Source organism: Nannobrachium achirus (assembly GCF_963921795.1).
Source record: "Nannobrachium achirus genome assembly, chromosome: 10".
Classification (NCBI taxonomy): Eukaryota; Metazoa; Chordata; class Actinopteri; order Myctophiformes; family Myctophidae; genus Nannobrachium; species Nannobrachium achirus.
In genome coordinates this window covers 53,391,369-53,416,540 of record NC_137819.1, presented here as the reverse complement: position 1 = coordinate 53,416,540, position 25,172 = coordinate 53,391,369, and the positions used below count along the sequence as shown (strand labels likewise).

Sequence of the window (25,172 nt, the reverse complement as noted above, 5' to 3'; positions counted from 1 at the left end):
TCCACGATGGCCTCCTCCAGCTCACTGGCGTTGATATCAATTGTGACCTGAAACTCAGGCCCGGTGACCTCCTCAGCGACACCTTCACTCGGCGTGGCGACAGCAGCGTCGGCTTGTCCTGCTGAGTGCTGCTTAGCTGAGTCAGCGGGAAGCAGAACATCTGTGTGGTTGGTGGGTCCTGCTTGGTGCTCTCCTCCCTCTGGCATAGTTTCCGGAACCGGCTTAGCTGGGTCGTCGTTCCTTGCTGCTCCAATGTCGGCTTCTGTCATGGCCGGGGCTTCGGCAAGGACTGCAGACAGCAGTCCATCCTCGGTTTCCATAACAATGGCATCTGTTGCCATCGACTCTTCCACTCTGGCATTCTCGACAGGGACTGCAATTTCAGCAGCACCATCCCCCGTCATGGCATCCTGTGTTTCGGATCCGAGCACCCGTACCATTCCAAGCATATGGCATACATTTCCAGCAAACAGTTTCTGACCTCGCTTGTTCAGATTATTCCCATCAAAAAGATGCTTGCGGTCCCAGAAAAAAACAAAGTTGTCAATAAATTGCATAGATTCAGTGATACATGTGGTTGCGAGCCACCTACTCAATGCAGATAGTCTACTAAAATGTTCATCTCCCCCTATCATAGGTGGAAGTGGTCCACTGATGCATACCTCAATGTCATTCAAGGATCTCAGTGTGGTGAAAAGAACAGCGAAGTCCTGCTTTAGGATCTCTGACTGCTTTTCTTCCGTGTCACCTATTTTGGGATTGCACTTGCACTCATGTTTTTTGGATTGATCTTAATAATTTTATAAATTCCAAAATTGACTCCTCGCTTAAATTGAGTATTCGACATATATTATTTGGTCTTTCAAACGATGATAAAATAAATGTAGACAAAATGTATGTTATTAACCTTCTCTTAATTCTAGCTAAATATCATATTCATTGTACCAAATTTGCCAACCAACGTCCAAATATTGTTGTTTTTAAAGCCCTACTATTGTCATACTTAGATACTTTAAAACATTGTACTAACACTAAAGCTGTGAAAACCATAAGAATCTGTGATGAATATATTACCTAAGTAACCTCGAGCTTTTTTATTTATTTTATTATATTTTTCTTTGTATTTCTTAATTTTATTGTAATGTGACTGCTTTTTGACCTGTTCTTTGTATGTATTGTATATTTTGTCAATAAAAAAAAAAAAAAAAAAAAAGGCTTGTGTATCTCTGTGTTGCCATGGCAACATCTCCACACGTCCCAAACTATGGTCCTAAAGCACCAGCAGTGCTCTGTTCTGACCACCAGGTGGCGCGCGAACAAACCATCACTTGCTGGAAGTGAACCCGGAAGTGATCGCGTTCCTTTTCCTCCTCATCTCCGCCGCCTGAAACACGAGTGTTCATCTTTTCTCTTGTTGGAGTTGAAATCAGGACCACAAAGGATCGAGTGGAAACACTCCGCTTTACAGCGATGGTGAGCACATCAGATCGTGGAAAATGTCCCCCCGAATTTATGTTTACCAGGAAGGTGTTTTGTTCATCTAGTGGAGATTTTGTCGGCTCCGGTTTAACCGCTCCCGGCTAACGTTAGCCTAGCGTGTGAGCTAACTGAACGTCGACGAGATGCATGCATTGCATGCAGATGCAGACAGATGTCACGAGCTGTGGTCGCTTAATTTAGTGTTTCTCAAACGTTCACATTTCAAGGTCTCCCCTTAACTCTGACAGTGTACACAATGGAACCAAATGGACCCATTGTGTACACTGTCAGAGTTACAGAATGTATGGGTCAATCGATTCAGACCCCACTAAAGGAACCCACAGAGTCCCTGGAATCCACTGTGAGAACCACTGGCTTAATTCAGTGGGTTTGTTTCAACCGTTTTCATATCAAGGGCATATTATTTATTCAGCATTTGAGCCACGGACCACCATTTGATGATGAGATTTAGCCTCTCAGACACAAAACGTAGATTTTGTTGTCGTTGGATAATATTTTGTGCACAATTCCATGCTGTGTTGCTGTGGGATAAAAGAGATAACAGACAAACGTTGATCAAAAATATCAGTTTTTCTGGATTCTCTAATTGTGTAGACTTCTTGTAAATTACGTAATGCAGATTTTTTTTTCCTTAACAAATCTAACTTTTGAGAGCGTAAATGGACCCGTAAGGGTTTTACACTCTCAAGAGTTAAAAGATCTTAAGGTTCCATTTGGTTACCAACTCCATCATTTAGCTGGGGACCACCTGCAATCCCCTCAAGAACACATGGTCCACCGGACCATACTCAAACTGTCTTTATTGATTGATTGATTGAAGACTTTATTAGAAGTTTGCATAGGAAAAGGTACAGTTTCATGACGGTACAGTTCACTGGTACAAGGTCTACTAAAAGGAGATCCATGAAAAGACTAAGCTTATTTCCACTGGAAACCATTGAAGTATCTCATATACCATTGAATGACAGACAAATAGAACACAGTACTATGCAGTAGATATGTAAAGAAAAACAAAAAAGAAAACAGTAAGTCTAAACAAACAGTATATACAAAGAAGGGGCAGGGGAGGTTAGGGCTGGGCTAGGTTCATTTTTTTTACCAGTTGCGAACGGCTGCTGCCTGTCCCCACTGCATTATTTGTTTACTTGAGCATCCCCTTTCACCAGAACAAAACATTCTCCCAGAGTGATGCTTTTGTATTGTAATGTTTTTGATGTTATTTATGATAGTTTACACTCAGATTTAACAGATTTTAGCTTGTGGGATAAAATGTTAAGATCCAATAGTAGATCAAGAAAATATAACATTTTGAGTACCCCTAGGTGAGGTGTACCCCAAAGCACCAGAGCACCCCTAGTACTGCCATTTGAAAAACATTGCTCTTAAAACTGTTAGACACATATTGTCTGCTCTAACACATACTGTTATACCTACCTGGCTACTGAAAACACTGGATGTCCACACTGTGTCTAAGAACGTTTTGTCTGCTCTTTATGTATCGTCTCCCTCAGAAACCCATTCTGCTCCAGGGCCATGAAAGGTCCATCACTCAAATCAAATACAACCGAGAAGGAGACCTGATCTTCTCTGTCGCTAAAGACACCGTAAGTCAACAATACCTGCATGGACTAGTAGGGCTGTTACATGACGATTGATTGTCACTCAAATAATTGCGATTAACGATTTAATTGTGTTTTTTGTCGTTGACAATTACATTTCTGTTTGGCTTGTAGGCTGTCATATTGACAACATTATACTTAAAAAAATAACTTTGATAGTGGGAATAGCCGATCTACAAGCTCACAACGCGTCGCATCGCGATGCGTTGTGAGCTTGTAGATCTGCTCTTTCCACTGTTTTCGGCAATGTTTGAAAATATATGAACATTTTTCAACATGGAAATGATTATGGCGATTAATAATTGTGACAGCCCTACATATTGATAGTGCCAGGTACTCATTTTGTGTGATATGAATAGAAAACGCCAAAAGTTGAGTCATATTTGTGTCTATGCTTGGCTTCCATCTGTTGAATTTCAGGTAGCCAACGTGTGGTACTCTGTCAACGGCGAGCGACTCGGCACCTACAACGGACACACTGGCGCTGTGTGGTGCGTCGACTGCGACTGTATCCTTTCCACACCAAACTCACTTTGTCCACTGTTGTCTGGAACATGGTGTGTTGTTGTGGTCATGTTTGTGTGCGCGTGTGTGATTGAGAAGACGTTTTCATTCCCTAACATGCTCCTTGCTCAGGGGACACTAAGAACGTGTTGACGGGATCGGCTGACAACACTTGTCGACTGTGGGACTGTGAGACTGGTACGTTGAAATGAGCGAAGGGAAGATGTTGCGTATGTGTGTGTGCTTACATATTATGCGTAGTATGGTTTGTATGTATGTAGAGGTATGTGTCTGCATATTCCTCTTGAGTAACTGTGCCTTTGTTTTAATTTCATGCCGATGATTGATTAATTGCATGGTCAAATCGACCGACACTGATGGTACAAAACATGTTTTCAGGCAGGTGGGATTATCGTACATGTTATACAGTAACTCTGATTCAAGGTGCGGATACAGACCTATTAAAAAGAGGCAATTCTAAGGATCTAAGGATGTCATTTAATGCCATAAAAGTAGCTTACCTTTGCGGTTTTATAAAAAAAATATCCATCCATTATTTCCAACCTCAATTTTTGGTAAAAGACCAGCGTATCCCTCATTGTGGTGTGAAAAAATCACACCCGTGTGAACTGAGCGGTGGTTTACCCACACACCGTGTGTGTGTGTGTGTGTGTGTGTGTGTGTGTGTGTGTGTGTGTGTGAGAACAACAGCGCCCCTCCCTTAACATGTGTGGTCAGAAAAGGTACTGCCAGGCTACATACACGGCCGGACGGACGCATACATACCCACACACACGGCCACGTATAGGAGACGGTGTGACCACCGCTCAAAAACAAGTCGAACGGGCGCTGCCGTTCCAATGAACGAGGCTGAAGTTTGTCCCTCGTTTGCACCAGTTGTAGATATAGAAATACAGAAACCAGATCCAGGCATAGAAAACGAAAAGTGATCCCGCCGCCATTGTTCGTTTATGTGCGCTCCAGATTTGAGACTAGCGTTACGGGAGCTGCTGCTACTACTGTACACCCCCTGGCCACCCCTCATCTGCTTACAGTGCTCAGACAGGGAAAGAATGAACGCTCGTTATGGCGCAGAGGATAAAAGAACAAGCGTTCGTTCTGCGGCAAACAATATTACAAGCAATAATGATATATTTTCTATATCCGCTTAACTCACCCAGTCACCCCCTCATCTGTCCTCAGGCAAACAGCTAGCGCTGCTCAAGACCAGCTCGGCGGTCAGAACGTGCGGGTTCGACTTCAGCGGCAACATCATCATGTTCTCCACAGACAAACAGATGGGTTACCAGTGTTTCCTTAACTACTTCGACCTGAGGGACCCCCAGCAGATCGGTACGACATACACTTCTCCTGATATGTACAGTGGCACTGCCTGGTGTCATTTCAGAATGATCCAAGCTTCATGAGCTTTGTTAAGGGTGTGTTTGTGTCTCTGTCTCTCCCTACGTCTCTTTAGAGGACAACCAGCCCTACCTGACGGTACCCTGCAATGATTCCAAGATCACCAGTGCCGTGTGGGGACCGATGGGAGAGTTTGTCATCGCCGGACACGAGAACGGAGAGATGAACCAGTTCAGCGCCAAGGTACTGTATGCACACAAGCTGTTTTCCAAATGTGGATGACTTGTTTTCCACTGAGCTACCTATATCTATCTATAAATGCGACAAATCTCTGTCTGTTTGTTTGTAATCCACGTATCTCGAGAACCGTTCGTCCCACCGGCTTCAGATTCGGCACGCGCGTTCCCCGCCGCCGCGCGGAGTGCAGTGCAGGGCCTCGACCCGACCTGACTCGCGGTTTTCCGAAACCGGCGCAAAACGTTCGGAATCTCCTTATGCGGAGCTGATTGTTGACATCAGGCTGTTCCGGAGGAAATCGGCGCAAGCGCTGACTCATTGTGACATCACTTCATAAAAGGCTGTGACATCACGTACGCCACATGAGTCAACAAAAAATCTCTGTGAATGTGTATGTATGTATGTGAATCTCGAGAACCGTTCTTCCCACCGGCACACGCTTTCTCCAGATATAGGCATAAAATGAATCCCCGAATGCGGAGCTGATGTCTGACATCAGAGTTGTCCGCAACCGGTACTGTGTGTGCAGAGATCTCCATATATGGGCATAAGGGGACAAAGGCAAACAGATGGTCAAAACGGGTCCTATGACAACAGGTATATTGGGGTTTGCATTAAAGGGTGGGGACAAAGGCTAAAAGGCTGTGACATCACGTACGCCACATGAGTCAACAAAAAATCTCTGTGAATGTGTATGTATGTATGTGAATCTCGAGAACCGTTCTTCCCACCGGCACACGCTTTCTCCAGATACAGACCTGCCAACCCGTACGCATTTTGCGTACTAAGCACGCATTTTAAGGCTCTGTACGCAGGTACGATATTTCCCCTCATTGCTACGCAATTTCGGGGAATGGGCGCGGCCCGCGGCGTGGTATAACAACACATTCTGCAGCAGCAAACGAGGCAAAGATTTTTGCAACCTGCCGTGTAGTTCCTCCCAGGCACCACTTGAAAGGTGTGTGAATGGGGCGCATGGCGCTGGGGAGCACTAGAACAGAAGATATGCTCGTTTTTTTCGGCAGAAGAAGAATTGAACCGGATGCCATGCGTTTGTTTTGGTTTTCAGCGCGGTGCAGCATGTACACTTACGCTACAGTACTCATCATAGAGTTATAATAAGAAGCTACTCATCTCATCTCATAGCTATCGCCGCCCGGTTTGTACAACGGCGATATTAATACGATTAATTTATAAAGAAGATAAACGGAGAATGGCCGTGTTGTGCGATTCATCGGTGTCGCCCCTACAATGCTGCCGTGCAACGAGTAGTCTGACTAACAGGTATTAAGATAACACTCAGCTAAGGTGAATTCACATGTCAGCAGCCACGATGGTGAGAATGAAATGGTTGTTATGGTGTTGTCGCTCCTCTCCGCGACGCGGTTAGGGTTTTAATCAAGTGAATCAATAATATTATACTATTAAACTGCGGTCGCCCCCGCGACAGCTTGTTGTGTATGAAGCCTGTGTTATACTTCGTCATACGACGGTGTTGCACGTGAGCGAAGTCGGGAAATGTCAAAACTTGTGACCAGGTACAATGAACTGTAGCATACATTGACCATGATTAGGCTTTAGAGTAAAGATCCAAACGAATGAAAATAAAATACTGGGCTCCCTGTTCCACTATCTCTAAATGAGTATGAATGGAGGAATTTAATAGGGGGACTATGTGTATTGTCAAAAACATTAAAGGTGAACAAGTTATTTATCACCTGTGAATATATGAAGACATTAATGGTTTGTTAACAATGAGTAGCCTGTATCCTCTATGAATGAATATACAGACTAGACGGTATTTGATCTATACACAATGTAGGCCTATATATCAATTAATGAATGCACTAGAAACCTACATGAGTTGAATACTTTCAACTTCATGCAAATCATGCACAGAAAGGTGGTTTTATTTAGGCTGCTCAATTAACAATGTTTAACAAAGACACAGGTAAATATTTAAAGGTAAATGGCCTACCTGACAATGTAAAGCTATTTTGCTATTTGAATAACATGATTATGTTGATGTATGTTCATTCATTAAGTCACTGGTGAGACTGTTTTGCTAGTCTATTGGGCTAATTGTTAACTAACTCTGAGCAAGTGCAGTTAGTATATTTTATTAAAGATTTGTCAACAATATTGCCAAAGCAACATTACTGTATTGCCTGGTAATACTAGCCTACTTTTTCTCCAGACCAAATGGCATTTTTATTTAAAAGGTTGTTCTAACATCTTGCCTCCTCCTATTAGTGTAAGTCAAGACATGCAATGTGCTACATTTCTGGTGTGAAATTTTGTTAACATAACTGTAAAGGTCCCACCCAAAAAGGTGCATGGAACCCCCCAAAATATACGCTGTTTTGTGCGGGAAAACAACAAAAATTCGGCGCCGCGCCCGCGCATGAGTACTCAAAAAAATTTCCCAGGGTTGGCAGGTCTGCAGATATAGGCATAAAATGAGCGCAACCGGTACTGTGTGTGCAGAGATCTCCATATATGGGCATAAGGGGACAAAGGCAAACAGATGGTCAAAACGGGTCCTATGACAACAGGTATATTGGGGTTTGCATTAAAGGGTGGGGACAAAGGCTAACAGATGGTCAAAACGGGTCCTATGACAACAGGTATATTGGGGTTTGCATTAAAGGATGGGGCATTCATGGGGTCCGCTCCAAAAAAGAAAATAAAAGAGACAAAAACAAACATAAGACAAGCGACAAAGCGTGGGACTGGGAGGATGACTTGAATGATGCAGATTTAAGCAGGCTGTGTATTCTGCTTAAAGAAGAAACAAACAAAAAGCGACAGAGATCTCATATATGGGCATAAAATGGACGCAGATAAACAGATATCTCCATATACGGGCATAAAGGGACACAGACGGACAGATACAGAGATCTCCATATATGGGCATAAAATGGACACAAATAGACAGATATCTCCATATATGGGCATATGGGCATAAAATGGACCCAGAACTATATCTGCAGTGATCTCCATATATGGACATAAAATGGACGCCGACAGACAGACAGATACAGATATCTCCATATATGGGCATAAATGGACACAGGCAAACAGATGGTCAAAACGGGTTCTATGACAACAGGTATAATGGGGTTTGCATTAAAGGGCGGGGGATTCATTCCCTATTTACATCGTTCCCGAGTTGGCCAGGTCGCCGGGCGGCCCAGCTTCTAGTACTATATAAATGGATAAGATTATCTTCAACCCAGAAATGCTGGTGTTTAACCCATTTAGGACGTGGACCCCTATTTGTGACTACACCTTTCAAGATGGGAACCCCTTTTGGGGTTCATGTTGCCATGTACAGTACAGTATATAGCAACATATCATCACTATCTGGCAGAAACCTTGTATCTCCCAAGTTTCAAATTTGCATGTTTTTTCGTAAAGTAAAGCCCACTTCATTGCCTTCATACAAGACTGTCGCACAAAACTAGTGAAAATAGCAGATCTACAGTACAAGCACACAGTGCGAGGCATTGTGTACTTTCACTATTTTAAATCATTTTTAAAATGATACACAAAACAAACATGCAGTAGACATGAAATAATACAGGACCAATACAGCTTAGAGTAGAGAGATATAACTTAAGTGAAATTTCCATCTACCCTTGGACTAACTGGGTTGGCGTAATGTCTTAACTATTGATAAATTAAGATTTGAATATATATTCATACGTATCTATAGCCAGTTATATAAACATACAGATATCGCACTGTCACATGTGTCCCTGACTCTAGTGTTTGTTTTTCCTTCAGACTGGAGAGGTCGTGAAGAAGGCGAAGGAACACACCAAACAGATCAATGACATGCAGCCATCAGTGGACCTGACCATGGTCATCAGTGCATCCAAGGATAACACCGCCAAGGTAACAACCAGCATGGCCTTCTCTTATGTATCCACACAGTAATGCAATTGAACATGATCGCTAGCCAGCAGCCAAATGCTGGTAAACTGTGACATTGGCTGGTAAATGTAACTCCCCATTCCCCAAGTACCATCCACTTTGGCAGGTAGCCAGCCGGCCAGTGGAGTTTTAAAAGACTGGCTTGTTAAAGGCAAAAGTGGCAGATGATATTTGGAAACCATAATCTGCTGTGGCCAGTGGTTGTAAAATATGTCTGGCCTTGTTTTCACAGACCCCTGGTATCGCCTTTTTTCCCGTCACGTTACTAGGAAGTTATAACTGACTATAACTATATTGTTCACAATTGTATTTTTTGGGTGAGAACTCAGCCATCCTCTTGGGGACTGCCCATAATTCCGAAGGTTCATTGTTCCGAAGGCTCATTTGTCCTCTTGACTTAGAACAGTGTTTCTCAAAAGGTCTCCCCTTAACTCTGACAGTGTACAAATGGAACCAAATGACATTTGGTTCCATTTGACGGGTTCATTTGGTTCCATTCGTACACTGTCAGAGTTACAGACTTGTATGGCTCAATTTAGACCCCCCTAAAGGAGTCCCTGGAATCCACTTTGAGAACCACTGACTTAGAACAACACTTTTAATAACATTTCAGATGTTATTAACAGAGTCTGTCATATATTGTACAAAGAATTGTATTTGTCACGCTGTCAAGCAGCGAAATGTTGATGGTTAAAATAGCACGTTATTCATTCAATTAAGTTGTAGTTGACATTCTTGTCATGCTTAGCTGTCTAATAAGAGGACAGTTGGGACCTGAAACGGCAGGGATGAGAGCTGCAACCATAGAGCAGAGCATTTCATGGTTTTCCCTTGGTTTGTTTCCCTCACAGCTGTTTGACTCAACATCTCTGGACCACATCAAGACCTTCAGGACAGAGAGACCTGTCAATTCTGCTGCCATCTCACCCGACATGGACCATGTAAGAACAGTCTTTCACAAAGCCCACACATTAAATGGTCACATGTACACAAGGAGGTGTTGGAACCAAGTTTTAAGAGTCACATCATGACAAATACGAGGTTCATAAAATCTGGCCATTGAGACTTGGTGTGTGTGTGTGTGTCCGTTTCAGGTGGTGATGGGTGGTGGACAAGAGGCCATGGAGGTGACCACTACCTCCACAAGAATCGGAAAGTTTGAGGCCAGGTAAGGGCATGCAGATTTTCCACCCTTCCAACATGATCATTTCAGGGATTTCTGCTCTGAAATCAAAATGGGACCCTTTGTGTCCATGACTCCGCTGCCAACAGAATCAGCTGTGGAGCTCTGAGTCTGAATATGTCTTGAGAGATTACTATGCCTGTGATATACATGTAGATTTGTGAAACACAAGTAATCACTCTCCATATTTTATATTCTTTTGAAATGCACATATTGATGTTTATGTATTTGTAGGCTTATCTGACCTACAAATGACCAGGGTGTGAGACAGTTGCCTGACTCAGAGACAATGAACCATTATCATTTAAAAGAAAAATCATCACTGACCGGCTGGCTACCTGCCAAAGCGGATGGCAACAGATTGCAATATGGGACCACTGTTGAACCACATTAACCCTGGGCATGTTTTTATACCATCAGGTTCTTCCATGCAGCCTATGAAGAGGAATTTGGCAGGGTCAAGGGTCATTTCGGCCCCATCAACTGTGTGGCATTCCACCCTGATGGCAAGAGGTAAGAACACAACCCCTGTACAAATAAGAAGTCATCTATGGCAAGTCCAAGTAGTATTATTGTGATTGTTGCTCTTTACTGATGTTTTCCTCTGTGTGGTTTACAGTTATGCCAGCGGAGGAGAGGACGGATACACAAGGATTCACTACTTTGACCCACAGTACTTTGACTTTGAGCTGGAGGCATAAAACACAAAGGATCTTCATCCTCATAGCATCATCTTCCACCAAGACTACCAGTCAAACAGCCCACACCTCTAACAAAGGAGACAGGAGTGCATTTACATAGTCTACCCTGACCACCTCTCCTCATCTCCTTCCCTTCATGTGAACCGATCTGACATTGCACCGTCATGGCCGAGGACAGTCCGGGATGTGATTTGACTTTTTTAGATCAGTGCAAATGGAGAAAAGGAGGTCAGAAGAGGTGGTCAGGGTGAACTGTGTAGAATAGATTAAGTTAACGGTGTGTTCCACTACTTCAATAATTTAACATCATTAACTAGGATTACGATAGCGGCTTCAGTACATTAATGGCTGTTTTTGTACTCTTGAATTTGCATTGTCAGACTGGACTTAATCCACAATTTTGGACTGTATTTAATTTGATTACACAAATAAAACAGTGAACCCTTGAAGTTTTCTTTATTTTTATAACAAAGTCAATTATGATAATACATTTAACAAAAGAACGCCAACAACCACATGTGGAGGGTAATTTCCAACTGAACTGTCTCCACCTGTTAATGCATAACGGTACAAAATATCTAGAACACAAGTCACTCGCTGCCCAACATCCTCTGAAGAGGTGCATACCCATTCATACAAAACTCAAGAAACTGGTTGGTGGGGGAAAAACACTGAGCAGATATTCATAGGAAGACGGGCTAAAACATATCGTTTTCATTATTTAAAATAACTTAACTGAAAGATAAGAAAGTGGCTGACTGCTTCTGAAATGAACCTGCACAAAGGGAGCGTGATATATACATGCAGAAGGCAGACATCTTTAACATGCATTCACTGATTAAACTAACGCAACAACAAACATCTGTTCATCAAATGCTGGTTATTCTAACAGTATCATGTTATAAACTAAGAAAAGCCTTTTTGCATGTCAGCTGTAGGCTTCATTTAGACTGCAGATTGAGGGTGAACTCCGTGAGTCTCACACAACACGTTTGTATTGTTTTGACTCGACGCATAATAAACATCACGTTGGGGAACAGTAACTCAGGATATTTTTGCCTGGCTGGAATAGTGTCTATAACTGTTTTTTTATTTTAACTGGAGCACCAAATGGATGGGGTTTACCTCATTGGATAAATACAGATAAAATGGTGCCATGTAAGCTCTCGATCAGTAAAGTAAGCTACGTTTAATTTTAAATACTTCAGTCCGATGGTCTCAACTTTCTGGCACTCAGGGAGTGCCCAATCCACCTGGCACTCGCAGTCTTCAAACAAACACTGTTCGTGGCAGGTTTTTTGGGGGGTAACAACACAGTAAAAGTCCAGTAGAAAATAAGTCAGTCCTTTACATCGTTGTAGTACAAGAAGAAAGGTAGGGAAGGGAAGGGTGGGGTCTTCTGGACGATGCTAAAACGGTCCTCTTCAAGTCGTTTTCACCTCTTCTTTTGGTCTGGAACACAAAAGCGTATTTTAGAAACAGTTGATGGATGTTTTTTATGATGGTGTGCAGGATGTTTAGTGGTCTTGATTGCTCAGTAGCTGTGCAGGACGTCATGTCATTTTCAGCATTTTGATTTAGTGAAAATGAACCCTTTGTTTTTCTTACCCTGATGTGTCCATCTTCTCCTCCTCTTTCTCCTCTTCTTTTACTTCTGGGAAATGAAACGGGAAGGGTTATTACACCAGTGCATGTTAACATGTGAAGCAGGAAGGGTTACTGCAGTGTGTGAGGGAATGTTATGTGACAGAGGTGAAATCACTCCAGCCCAGGTGCTGGACAAACAAGTACCGGTACCTAGTTGTTGACTTGAATTAATCACCAAGTATTTTGATGACTAGTTTGAAAAGGGTAAAATTACTTAACAGAAGCTTATTAAATATGAATATTTTCTGTTTTCTTTACTCCTAAGTAAACTGGATATCTTTGGGTTGGGGACAAAACAAGTTTTCTGACATTTTATAAACCAACCAAACAAACAAGTAATCGAGAAAATAATGACGTGTTGCAGCCATTAGCATAACAGAAAAGGCGCCCCTTACCTTTCTTTTCCTCTCCTTCCTTCTCTTCCTCCTTTTTAACTCGTTTGGCCTTCTTGTGATTGGCTGCGTTCCTGCGGCCTCCTCCCTGGCCTTCAGCCTCGTCCTCAGAGTCTGAGAACTCCTCCTCACACGCTATCCTCTTGTCATGAGCACGGACTGAAACACACACACACACACACCGTCAGGTCTTCATCAGCACGTGTTCCTGTGTTCTACTGTGGAGTCATCGTGTGCTGGCCGTTGCCATCTAGCTTAAATCGTTTGAATTGCACAATTCAACTAAAATTGAAAAAATGTGCTCAAACAAAATGCAATAATTCACTGACTCAACAGATTCATATATCTAATCAAGGATACATTGTCCATAGAAATATTGTCTAATCCTATATGGATTGTTTTATATTATATTTATCACACTGGACAACTCAAAACACTGCCCAGAAATAACTTAATCTGTAGGTTTTCTCAGTGTACTGTAAATAGATCTAGCCTTTTCTCTCCCATATTGTTTATTTAAAAAGAATAGTGACAATTCTATAACAACGACTAAAACTGTGAATACTTACTGCCGACGCGTTTATCAGGGTCCTCCTCCTGTTCGTCTTCGCTGTCCGGGTGGGGGGCATCCTCGGGGATGGCCTGCATCTGGACGCCGGGGGCGTGGGGAAGCATGCGCAGGTTCTCAAACAGACGCTGCTTGATCTTCTCCAGGTACTCGTTGGTGTTCTGGTTGGTCATGTTGGACGGGCTGATGTGCAGCTTGAAGTCGGGCCCAAAGTACTCAAAGTAGTCGTTGTACGGCAGCTCGTTGGGGATGGAGCAGTCCAGGGCAACGGCCGTCTCGTAGGTCCAGCAGCGCGCCACGTTGCGGATGGTGTAGCCGCCTCCGCCCAGCATCAGCAGGGGCAGGTTGAAGCTCTTCATGTACTCCACGCACTTGGCATGGCCTGGAACAAAGATAACACCCACTGTTAGGGTCATTTGGCTTTTGGCTTGCGATGTTTGGTGAACTAGTAGAACGGCGATTTTCACCAAATAGCGACTCTCAGGCCGGCTTTACACTGCCACTGAAATCTAGCCTGAATCAGATCTGAGTCACTTCAAAAGTGGAATCCGATTTTTTTTAAATAGTCTAAATCCAAACATGTCACATTCAGGTCACATGAAATCCGATTTTGAAAAACCACATCCAGAGGTAGTTTCAAATCCGATCCATATTGGATCTGAGGACATCTGACTCAGTCTGAAAGCAGCAACCACATCCACCCCATTGACTTATATGCAGGTCACATTCAAGTCACATCAAACTGGCCCAAGCGTCACTTGCTGCGCGAGCAGCGCGACCCGATCGCGGCTGTAAATTACATCATTACAGAGCGCGAGTATTTACTATTTGATTACAGCGCACTGTGCACATGAGAAAAACAAAAGAGAAGAGAGAAAACACGTGAGCTAAACAGTGAAAACGAGAGAGAAGAGCGAAACACAAGAGTAAAGAAAAGAAGAGAGAAAAACAATATTAACGTGTGTTTACTATGGTCTATTATGTCGCATTTCCTGAACGTAATCGGAACGTAATCAACCAGCGTCGACGTAGTGACGTAACGTCATGACGCCTACGTCGTTACCACGGTAACCAAAGTATGTATGTCGCCGCAGGGCAGCTTTGGGCTAACGCTGTCTGAACGCACAGATCAGATCTGTGTCACTTGCAAATGCAGTGTGAAAAGTCGGGCCAAAAGATCAGATTTGAGAACAAATCGGATTTGGGCTGGATTTGACTGCAGTGTAAAGCCGGCCTCAGGGGCCATTGAACATGAGGGAATCTATCACAGGTTTGGGTAAAACGTTCACGCCCCCAGGCTCGCGATGCAGATACACTTAAACAACACTGAACTAAAGTAGCCTACAAATTATTATGAACTACACCTAGCAGCCCTTATCTAATGTAATCTTGCAAATAATTATACGATTAACACCCACCTAAGAAATATACCGGTACACAATTAGCCTATGATTTACAATACACTCAACACTTTACCTCAACACTTTTAAATCTTTTTATCAGTTAAATTATTTGCGTAGTTACTGCACTTTGGCTTTGGCAAAATAAAGTAATTATTAACAGAATACAAAGATACAATCGCACAGAGTTAGAGTTTTAGTTAATACGCGACCCGCTGCGTGCATAGAGGTAATATATAAGTGGCTGCGTGCTGTCTGCAGAGACGGGCCTGACGGAAGATTTCTCCCTTTGCTTCCCTTCTACAATACATCGCAAGCCTGTTGGTAAAGCACTGACTGGGGGGCGCGAACGTTTTACCCAAACTTGTGATAGGATTCCCTCCTCGTGCATTTGAACACTTCCACAGGATGTCACATGAGCATGCAGGGGTTGACACTAACAGTTGCCCGACTGCACGTAAATAAAACGTTCGGGCAAGTAGAGTTTGCTTTCAGGTTGCCCGACAGTCAAGTTTGAATGCGGAAGCAACCGTCTTCATTAGGTTATAGGTTATTCATGAAAGAACAAAATAATGCTGCTGTTTTACAAGTAGCAGTTGGCACATTCAGACTTTCAAAGTGACTGTCGCCACGCAGCAGTTATCGATTGGATTTAACTTTAACTTTTTGGGCAAGTGGGCATGACCTTTGGGCAAGTAGAACATGACCTGTACTTTCCGTGCAAGTGCCTCTGAGTCCTTAGTGTCAACGCCTGAGCATGTTTATTTGAGAAGAAAAGCTAATTCACAAACAAGCCTTGGTGCATTGGTGAGTTGTGTATTATTCTATACCCTTAATGGTGAGGTTGAAGCAACCCAATCTGTCCCCGGAGAGAGAGTCAGCTCCACACTGGAGAACCACTGCACTGGGTTGGTACATCTCCATCACTTTAGCCATGATCTAAAACGTTTATAAAAAAAACACGTTCATGAGAAACAGAACATTTCTTTCGTTTTTTGGGTTTTGAAAAGAAAGACATGCATTTATAGTTGCAGTGATTCAGCAGACTTACGGGTTTGAAAATGGCTTCATAGGACTCGTCATCAATGCCGTCCCTCAGAGGGTAGTTCACTGCATAGTACTTGCCTTTTCCTGCTCCGATGTCCTGCGTGCATAGGAGATAACACTTAAGCCCTACTGTATATACTTAGTTGACATTTTTCAAACACCTATGGTATATAGAGTTTGTATGTGTTGGTGACATGTATTGTGTACATTTATGCTATGGTGATGAATTGAATACTTAGGACCACAATGGAAACAAGTCCCTAGGACTGTGTTATCCTCTTAGCCTTAATGTCTTACTATACCTCGTGCTGTTTACATTTCTGACTAATAAAGTATGCAATCAACCAATCAATCTGAATCTAACCCGTTCCACGATTTGTTTTTTCTCTCCGCATGAGACAAAACAAATCACGGAACGGAGCAAATAGGCTGGCACCCAGGCTAAGGGCACTATACTTGGTCTGCTCTTTTATTCCCCCACTCAACCAAATCTCTTCTTCACCAGAAACAGCCTATCTTCAAGCACACAACGCATCGCTTTGCGAAGGCCAAATGTTCACCTACAGTATTGTCGCAAAATATTCACCTACTATGACATACCCAGATATGTTAAGCTACTATTAATTTAGTGAAGTCATAAACACACACACACACACACACACACACACACACACACACACACACACACACACACACACACACACACAGATACAACACACAACTAACCCTCAGGTCTCCAGTGCCCGGGAAGTACTCTCCATACTTGTGGAATGAGACAGTCATGACTCTGTCTGTGGTGTAGAAGGCCTCCTCCACTCCATCTCCATGGTGGATGTCTATGTCTATGTACAGCACCCTCTGGTGGTACCTAGGTAGAAGATGAACACACTGTCTTTTTGTCTGTTTTTTCTTGTGTTTCCTATGTAAAAGGGGAAACTGACTTTTTGACCTGTGTTGTACTTTGCTACTTACCCCCAATAAAAACTATATTAAAATAAATGAAGATGAACACACATGGTATCAGTGCACAGTAAATACATTAAGTCATTGAAAGTGGAAAACAGAAAGATCAATTCTTACTTGAGCAGCTCCAGGATTGCGAGGACAATATCGTTTACGTAGCAGAAACCAGAGGCCTCAGATTTCTTGGCATGGTGGAGACCACCGGCCCAGTTGATGGCGATATCTGTCTGCTGTTTGTTCAGCTTCACTGCCCCGGCTACAGAATAGCACAGAGTGTAACGTTATGTCAAGAGACACTATATTTCATAGAAAGATATGTGAAACTTAATTTGAGGGTGTAAAGATATACAGACGATGCAAGCGTGATGTTAATTGTGTTCGATCAGTTGAGAAAGAGATGTGTGAAGAGGAATATGGACAGAGAAAGGAACAGAAGAATTGTGGGAAGTGTAGTTGGAGAGACCTACCGACTGAGCCACCAGTTGAGAGCTGACAGAACTCAAACAAGCCATCAAACACGGGACAGTCCTCTCCTACGTTGACTGTGGAAGGAAAGCACACAGTAGCAGATTAGCCACAGAGGCCATGTTTCCCAAAATAAATGATAAAATAGTCACTTAGGAAGCATCCACATGAGGAAATGCTTAAGAACTGACTACAGTGTCAATATCACATAGTTTTTCATTCAATAACTAAGATTCCTTTGCCAATTGTAAGTGTATAATATATATTTTGTAAAGTATATCGTTTTTAATATTGAGGAAACATGTGCGATGTATTATTAGAGTAAAAAAATACTTGAATTGATACTTGTTCTGAACTTCTGACTCATTAGCAAGATGTTTATGTGGTTATTTATTTACTCACATCTCTGCATCTGTTTGCTGTACTCAGACATGTTGTCAGGTCGGATGGACCGTAGGAACTTGATGTAGTCGTCACTGTGGTACTTGGTCATCTCCTCACCGTTGGCCTTGTGTGGTCTCTGCGCACGCACGCACACACACACACACACACACACACACACACACACACACACACACACACACACACACACACACACACACACACACACACACACACACACACACACACACACACACACACACACACACACACACACACGTAACAGGGAGGTTAAGGGATCACATCATCTACATTATCGTACATAAATACAGTAATTTATTCTTAGTTTTTCTTATTTACATTCCCTCCCTAAATGTAATCGAGCATAGCTGAATAATTGGGTCACTAGAGTTGCGTCGGTTGGCAAAAAAACATTACAAGACACTTGCAATGAGTGCAAAAATATAGTGATTAACTCATGAGGAGGAACACACACCTCAAAACCCAACTTTGGCAGACGCTGAGCATAGAACACATTGACTTAGAACATGAAAACAGCTCGCACACAACTGGGCTAGTTGAAACGTGGTCTTTGTTGCACCTGCAAGCGCCTGCGTGACGTTTCAAGCTACATCATACTCTTCATATATTCACACTTTCGTTTCATTGACTAATGTCTGGCCAAAGGCCACTAGACTAGTACAATGCAAATCAATGCAAAGTGAAGAGAATCCAAGGATGCACGACTTACATAGATTTCCATCTTCCTGTAAAGTCCATAGTTGAGCAGCAGGTTGTGGGTCATGCGGATCCTATGAGGTTTCATGGGGTGACCCTGTCCATAGTAATAGTTCCCCACGTCACCTTGATGAGAAAAAACAAAATGGCTCACATAAGCGGAATAACACACAGTCATGGACAATCGAATCGAGCACAGCAGTATGCTTTCTGCAGCGTTGATGTGCCTCATAAAGTATAAAATAGGGTTCAAGCTGTTAAACTGATTGTGATGCTATATTAACACATTTTGCAGGGGACCCCCTGGAAGACCCCAGACCCCACTTCTCGTAACGTTTCCAGTTACCACTACAGCCAGAGGTTTCCAAGAAATCTCTCTTGACTTCTAGGAATTTGAGTAAACGCTGCATGAAGCGTCTCATCATCTCAAGCCAGGATTTCCCTTCAGTGGCTGCTTAATCCTCAGAAGAAATGTATTTCAATAATAACCTCAAGTGAAGTCCTGAGCAGAAACTACTCAATAAATAGTCTAAATGTTTTCTGCGGCACAAGTCAGGTTCATAGATGATATGTGGTGGGAAAAGTATTGAATACGTTTTCAAATAATTGTAGTGGAGTAAAAGTACAATCCCTCTGAGAGTGAGATGTAATGGAGTCGAAGTAAAAGTACCGGAAATTGGAAATACTCTCTATGGCCTAAGGGTAAAGTACAAATACCTCAAAATAGTACTCAAGTAGGCCTACTTAAGTAAATCTACTTAGTTACGTTACGCCCCTGCAGATTAGTAAACTACCTCTGGGCAGATTCCACAATCCGACCTAATGTTTAACTATTTACAAATGTGTATAACCCCAACATTATCTTCTAGATGATGTTACCATAGTACACAAGATAGCTTATTGCAACCTCAATGCTAATGCTAATCAGGAGCACAAGCTAACGCTAAGGAACAGAATCGGCTAGCATGCTAACTACAATTGCTACACTAGCCGTGGTTAGTCTGGTTACTAGGCACCACTTTGTAAACGAACCCCAAGCGATTTCAGACCAATTTCTCCGTGCGCGAAGGCTTCAACAAAGACCACAGTGGCTGGAGTAAATATGAGTGAATATTTCTGTATTTACCATCATAATAATAGCAAACTTTCTTCTTTGTTCCTTGAGACAGCGCCATTTTACACCAATGATTACACTGTTCCGTGTTCGCCGGTTTGGTTTCTCCACGGCCACAAGGGAACGGAGCTGATGCTCAGCCCCAAAGACCAATCAGATGCGCCCCCGCGAGCTCCTATCGACCAATCAGGGAGTGTGGGATCAAACTCTCTATGGTTGCAGACTTGCAGATCCGTCCTGGAGCGGATACGGAACCGGCCTGTGGGCTGTGCGTGTATGTGGAGAAAATGACCGAATACAGTAGGCGGGCTCCAGGCCGGATCTCCGTGTCTGTCTGTCTGCCTGTAGCCTGCAGTAACCTTTTCTGACCACACATGTTAAGGGAGGGGCGCTGTTGCACACACACACACACACACACACACACACACACACACACACACACACCACCGCTCAGTTCACACGAGTGTGATCTTTCTAGGAAGTCCGGACTAGAACTTTTGCACATCGCTCCAATTAACTGCAGAGGCGAACGAGGCATCTAGCTCTTTATATCTGTGAACAAACTTGCCGATCTACAAACTGAGCTGCTTTTATCGTAAAGCGACACCGTGGTGTCGTAAAGTGTCATAGAGTTGGGGAACTATGGTGGCCTTGAGACAGGTGATGTTTATTTTTGTACACAAGCATTGATTTAATGGGTGATTTCATGCATGCATCCATCTTCTGGACCAAACTTATTCACACAGCACAGTTGTACGTTATGCTTGCTGTCACTGTGTCACAGAGGTTTGCCAAACTAGAATAGATACTAGATTATGAAACAATGAGTGAATTAATTTCTGTTGTACATTAAACAGTTTGTTATATGTGATGATAAATTGCCTTCAGTGATGTGCCCAGCAGCACACTGACTCACTGAGCTTGATAAAATCAATATAGGCTAAACTGTATATAGGCTACTGTATATGAATGCTGACTGTAATAGTTTACACTACAGGGTAAACCTAATTCACGATTAGCCATTTAAAAAGTGTCAAAAATGGCAGGTGTTCTGATCTGGTGACTTGATTTTCAGTGGCTTAAAGGGTGATTTTGTTAGAGTTAACATTTGAACGTGGCCAGACTGTTGCCTCCCACAATTTTCAGTATAGCATTCAGAGATTGTGGAATAGATTGATTGGTTGTTTGATTGATTGAATACTTTATTAGCAGTTCACATAGGAAAAGCACAGAACAGTACAGTTCATGTACAAGTTCTATTACAGTATTTAAATCCATAGTTGTCTGGCTATTCAAGACTACTGTGGAAGACCTTGAGATCCAATGTCAATAATGGCAAGGTGTGATAATTCATAATGGTGCTATGGAGGTCAGAAGCCTGCCCTTTCAGCCACCCATGTTGGAGACCCGGAGGACTTAGCGAGAGACTTTTGATACCCTGGTAGGATTTACAAGAGAGTCTGGGAGTTAAGATTAACATAGTATACTCCATGGGCTAGACCCTAGCCCTGAAACATGACGGTCGTTGATAATCTGACGTACGACCGTCAGATTATCAACGATCGTCATGTTTCAGGGCTAGCTAGACCCCTGATATTTTTTTGGGATATCGTGCCCATTAGAAGGGACAAAGGTTGGATGCGATTTTTGTATTGCTACATATATGTAGTTTATGAAATGATATGATAGCAATCAAAATGGCAGCTGATTACTTGTTTTTGCCCCTTGACATCTGATGAAGAAATGTGGTATATAGTGAATAACAAACTAAGAAACTAATGGTTCGATTTGGACGTTTTATTTTATTTTGATCAAAGTATTAACCTTCTGGGGTGCTGAGATGATTTATGAGGTGACTGAAGCAATTCAAGTTCAGTGTCATACCGGTATGTTCATGGTCAATGTCAAGGTCGATGGTCAAGTTCCACTCGTCCTAGACAATTTGCCCTCCTGGCCCCCAAACTGTGGAATAAACTCCCTGTCACAAGCAGGCCTTTTCTAAGAAGAAGCAGAGGCGTGAGGAGGTGAAGGACACCGAGGCGGCCATGATGACCCAGAATCTGGTCAACAGAACTACAGACTCACTCCCTAGCTTCCGCCGTGGACTGAAGACTCACCTCTTCAGACTCCACCTAAACCCATAGCACTACTGTAACACTCCCCCTTCCCTCAAGGACCATACATGAAGCTAGATAGCATTTCTTTAGGTTTTAGATTTTCTTTTCCTTTTTTTTACTGATTAGGTGCGTGGTCTACCTATGTTATTGTTTTTCTAGATTGATATTCCTATGCTTTTGCTATATTGTTATATTGTTGTTAATGTACTGACATATTATCTTGCTTATTATAGTGATGTATATTACCTGCTTATTGTAAGTCGCTTTGGATTAAAAGCATCTGCTAAATGCCTAAACTGTAAGGTCATTTTGGATCCAAAATGTTAACAAAATTGGCATATCTTGGCCTTGACTTTTATGTTGACCCTGCACTCATGATAGCTCTTTTGAGGCAAATTAACAACAAATTAGCAAAATTGTTTTTATGTTTCAATTATTATAAAAAGAATTACAAATATTCCAAGAATATTACATTTAACATGGTATGAACTACTCAATATCTTCTTTGCAGAGGTCTGTACATCCCAACCTGTTGTTGAGACAACTGCGGTGAGGCTTTGCGCATCCAGTGATGCTGTTATCCATCCACTCTCCATGGGATATCAGGTGTAGATGGGTGAGTCTACAGAGAGCATCTTCGTGTTCTAGTCTGGTTATCGGCACTGAGGGCATGGAGAAAGACGTTCTCATGGCAGGAGCTGACTGGTATGAGCCTCTCCTCTCCTAGCACAGAATTGAGTGGATCTCGTTCACGTCACTGGAGGTCGTTCCAGACAGCTACCAGCTACAAGTAAACTGCTGCAGTTGGTCAAAGAGCTCTGTTAAAACATCCAAATTCTGGCCAAGTTGTTTGAATGTCTCCTGATATTCAGGAGTTTTCTTCAATAACCTCAGTGCATTCAAGTTTTCCACAACCAGCAAAGGCACTCACATCCTGTAAATGTAGCATGTGGCACAATTGGAATCTCACAGATGTCCACACACATCCTGTGTGGTTTTGTGTATCATGCTCTTGATATAGGACAAGGAATGTGTTTTTGAAAGTGTCAACTGCATATGTGTTCAAATTTGGAAGCCTCGGTAATGTACATAAATCAGTTGTAAGAGGCCTACAGATTGCAGGAAGCCAAGAGCTAAGTCATTTACGGTACATGATTATTACACGTTTTCCTGAGTTTGTCCGGTATGGTTACCAGAGGTATAATTCAGCCTGTCTGTTGTTATATTATGATGTTGGTCATGTCCATCCATGGTACAAACATCAGAATAGAGGGTATGCGCGTGACTGAGTGGCAAAAAATACTTTCTGGCCTTGACAGCCCATACATCCAAACAGAAAAGTTGCATTAAATGACGTTAAACTCACTTTGCCACTCGATTTGCCATTCACTTTATGCATGCGCATACCCTCTATTGAATAATTTTGGAGTTTAGACTAAATGAATTATGTGGTTTTGCATATTCAGATTATACCCCTAAAATGGTATTCAGCTGGCCTTCCGAAACTGCTATCATACATTTTCTCACTCCTGGATGTCATACGAACAAAATTATACCACATATGTGTTGTCCCTTTTGATGGCAACGTCATCTCATCTAGCCCATGGACTAGTAATACAGTGCACTCGTTCCCCATGATGTCTGTTGTTGGGTAAAGGCATTGGTTGCTCCAGTGCAGTCATGGGGAGCCTGTGTACACTGTACTATTATGGATGTTTGGGTCTGTGGGACCATTTCAATGTTTTGTAGAATTATACAGTTTATTATATTTCTGGATGAGGAATCTTTCTGGCTTAAGGCCATGTTAGACGTTATTCCTACATATTTTCCAACTGGTAAAATAATAATGTTTACAAAGAAATATAAAAAGATGCAACTGAGGAGATGGTCCAAACCGTCCAACCACAAGCTTCAGACTCAGTTTCACTTTTGCTAGATTAAAGAAAGCAGCCATCTAGTAAATGCATGTTATTTTTCAGTGACACAGCCATGTTATAGTAGTCTACCTGTTAAATTGGAATTGGGAGGGGTTCTCATGCAAGAGCTTGTGCTTTATAATACCTTGTTGAAGCGACCATTTTGTACGGGATTCAGAGCTCACGTCACTCATAGCTTCACTCGTATTTGTGGGAGATAAAACTGCAGACAGCCAGACCCAATTTGCTGCCGCAATCTGAAAACTCACCTCTTCAGACTCTACCGTAGCCTGTAACACTTAACCTAGTTATTATGTCGACTTACCCTGGTAATTTGTTCTTGTGTTTTTATTACTTAGGCTTGTTTTTTCTTGACCACAATGTTTAAAAATTGGTTTACTTGTGAATTACTGAGGCACTCCACTGTCTCTCTGCATTTGAGGTTTGTTTACCTTGCTAAATGCCCTAAATTGTAAATTACCTCATTGTCAATAGCATTTGGCATATATCAAGTCGCTTTTCACTTAAAGTCACTTAAAAATGACAGATGAGACTTGACAGTCATTGTGGATGTCATGCCTGTCATGTTGTCATAACCATTTTGAAATTTACATAATTTCTTCATTTATATTCCGGTCTGTTCTCTTTTTCCCCCCACCTACCCTGGTTACCAATCAGGTAATCTCTCAAGGCAGACTCTGATACATCATCAAAAGAAGAGGGACAAACAGAGAGGGCGTTCCCTTTTATTTGATGATGGTTAGCCAGACTGCCAATCAGGTAAATTCCTACATGCTGACATGGTGTCATCTTGTAGAATAGATGGATCCGTTCTTTTTTTGATAAGTGCTTTACATTAAAAGACCACCGGGAGGCAGTAGATGCTCATTTCTGTTTACAGACCCTGTTGTGACCAAAGGGAGAGATGCAATATCAGTAGTGGAAAAACAGTCGAGAAAGACAAGAAATCTTGTCTGTTTGGCATAGAATCAAGAATGATGCATTCAAATACTACTACTACTACTACTAATAATAATAATAATACTATTACACTGAATCTGCTCACTCTTAAAAAAAAACACTGTATAGACTATATTACTGTCCACCCATAGTTTAACTGCACAAAGTGAGACATGGGTGGCATTTGCAGTTTACATTTTAAAATAGCAAGTTTCCTCCCGTTAAAGCCTATTACTGCAATACATTTTTCAGGTTTCAAAACTGCACCTGCTGCAAGGGAGCGAAAGATGGTATCAACATGGGGGCCACAGCTTTGTTTAAATAATTCATTATTGTTTGAAGCCTATGTCTATATATAGCCCCCATCTCAACTCATCATATCACCATGTGAACTAGGTCATTTCAACCAGATCAGGACT

The 25,172-nt window shown here is 42.3% G+C and overlaps 2 protein-coding genes across 2 annotated transcripts; one reads left to right on the top strand and one right to left on the bottom strand.

Annotated features, from left to right (window-relative positions):
• The first annotated feature begins 1,369 nt into the window (after positions 1–1,369).
• Positions 1,370–11,488, top strand: eif3i (eukaryotic translation initiation factor 3, subunit I). The gene is made up of 11 exons (XM_080735023.1): positions 1,370–1,473; positions 3,012–3,104; positions 3,540–3,627; positions 3,756–3,821; positions 4,827–4,976; positions 5,101–5,228; positions 9,012–9,122; positions 10,013–10,102; positions 10,256–10,329; positions 10,765–10,857; positions 10,964–11,488. The coding sequence occupies exons 1-11, from the start codon at positions 1,471–1,473 to the stop codon at positions 11,043–11,045; spliced, it is 978 nt and encodes a 325-aa protein (XP_080591149.1). The 5' UTR covers positions 1,370–1,470; the 3' UTR covers positions 11,046–11,488.
• A 3-nt stretch (positions 11,489–11,491) lies between these two features.
• LOC308292630 (putative histone deacetylase 1-B) lies at positions 11,492–19,847 on the bottom strand. Its single transcript, XM_080735022.1, has 12 exons — positions 19,773–19,847; positions 18,660–18,772; positions 17,930–18,047; positions 17,530–17,604; positions 17,180–17,318; positions 16,826–16,967; positions 16,104–16,196; positions 15,883–15,991; positions 13,654–14,034; positions 13,088–13,243; positions 12,654–12,699; positions 11,492–12,497 (listed from the first exon to the last, which is right to left on the bottom strand). The coding sequence occupies exons 1-12, from the start codon at positions 19,819–19,821 to the stop codon at positions 12,470–12,472; spliced, it is 1,449 nt and encodes a 482-aa protein (XP_080591148.1). The 5' UTR covers positions 19,822–19,847; the 3' UTR covers positions 11,492–12,469.
• Positions 19,848–25,172: the final 5,325 nt, after the last annotated feature.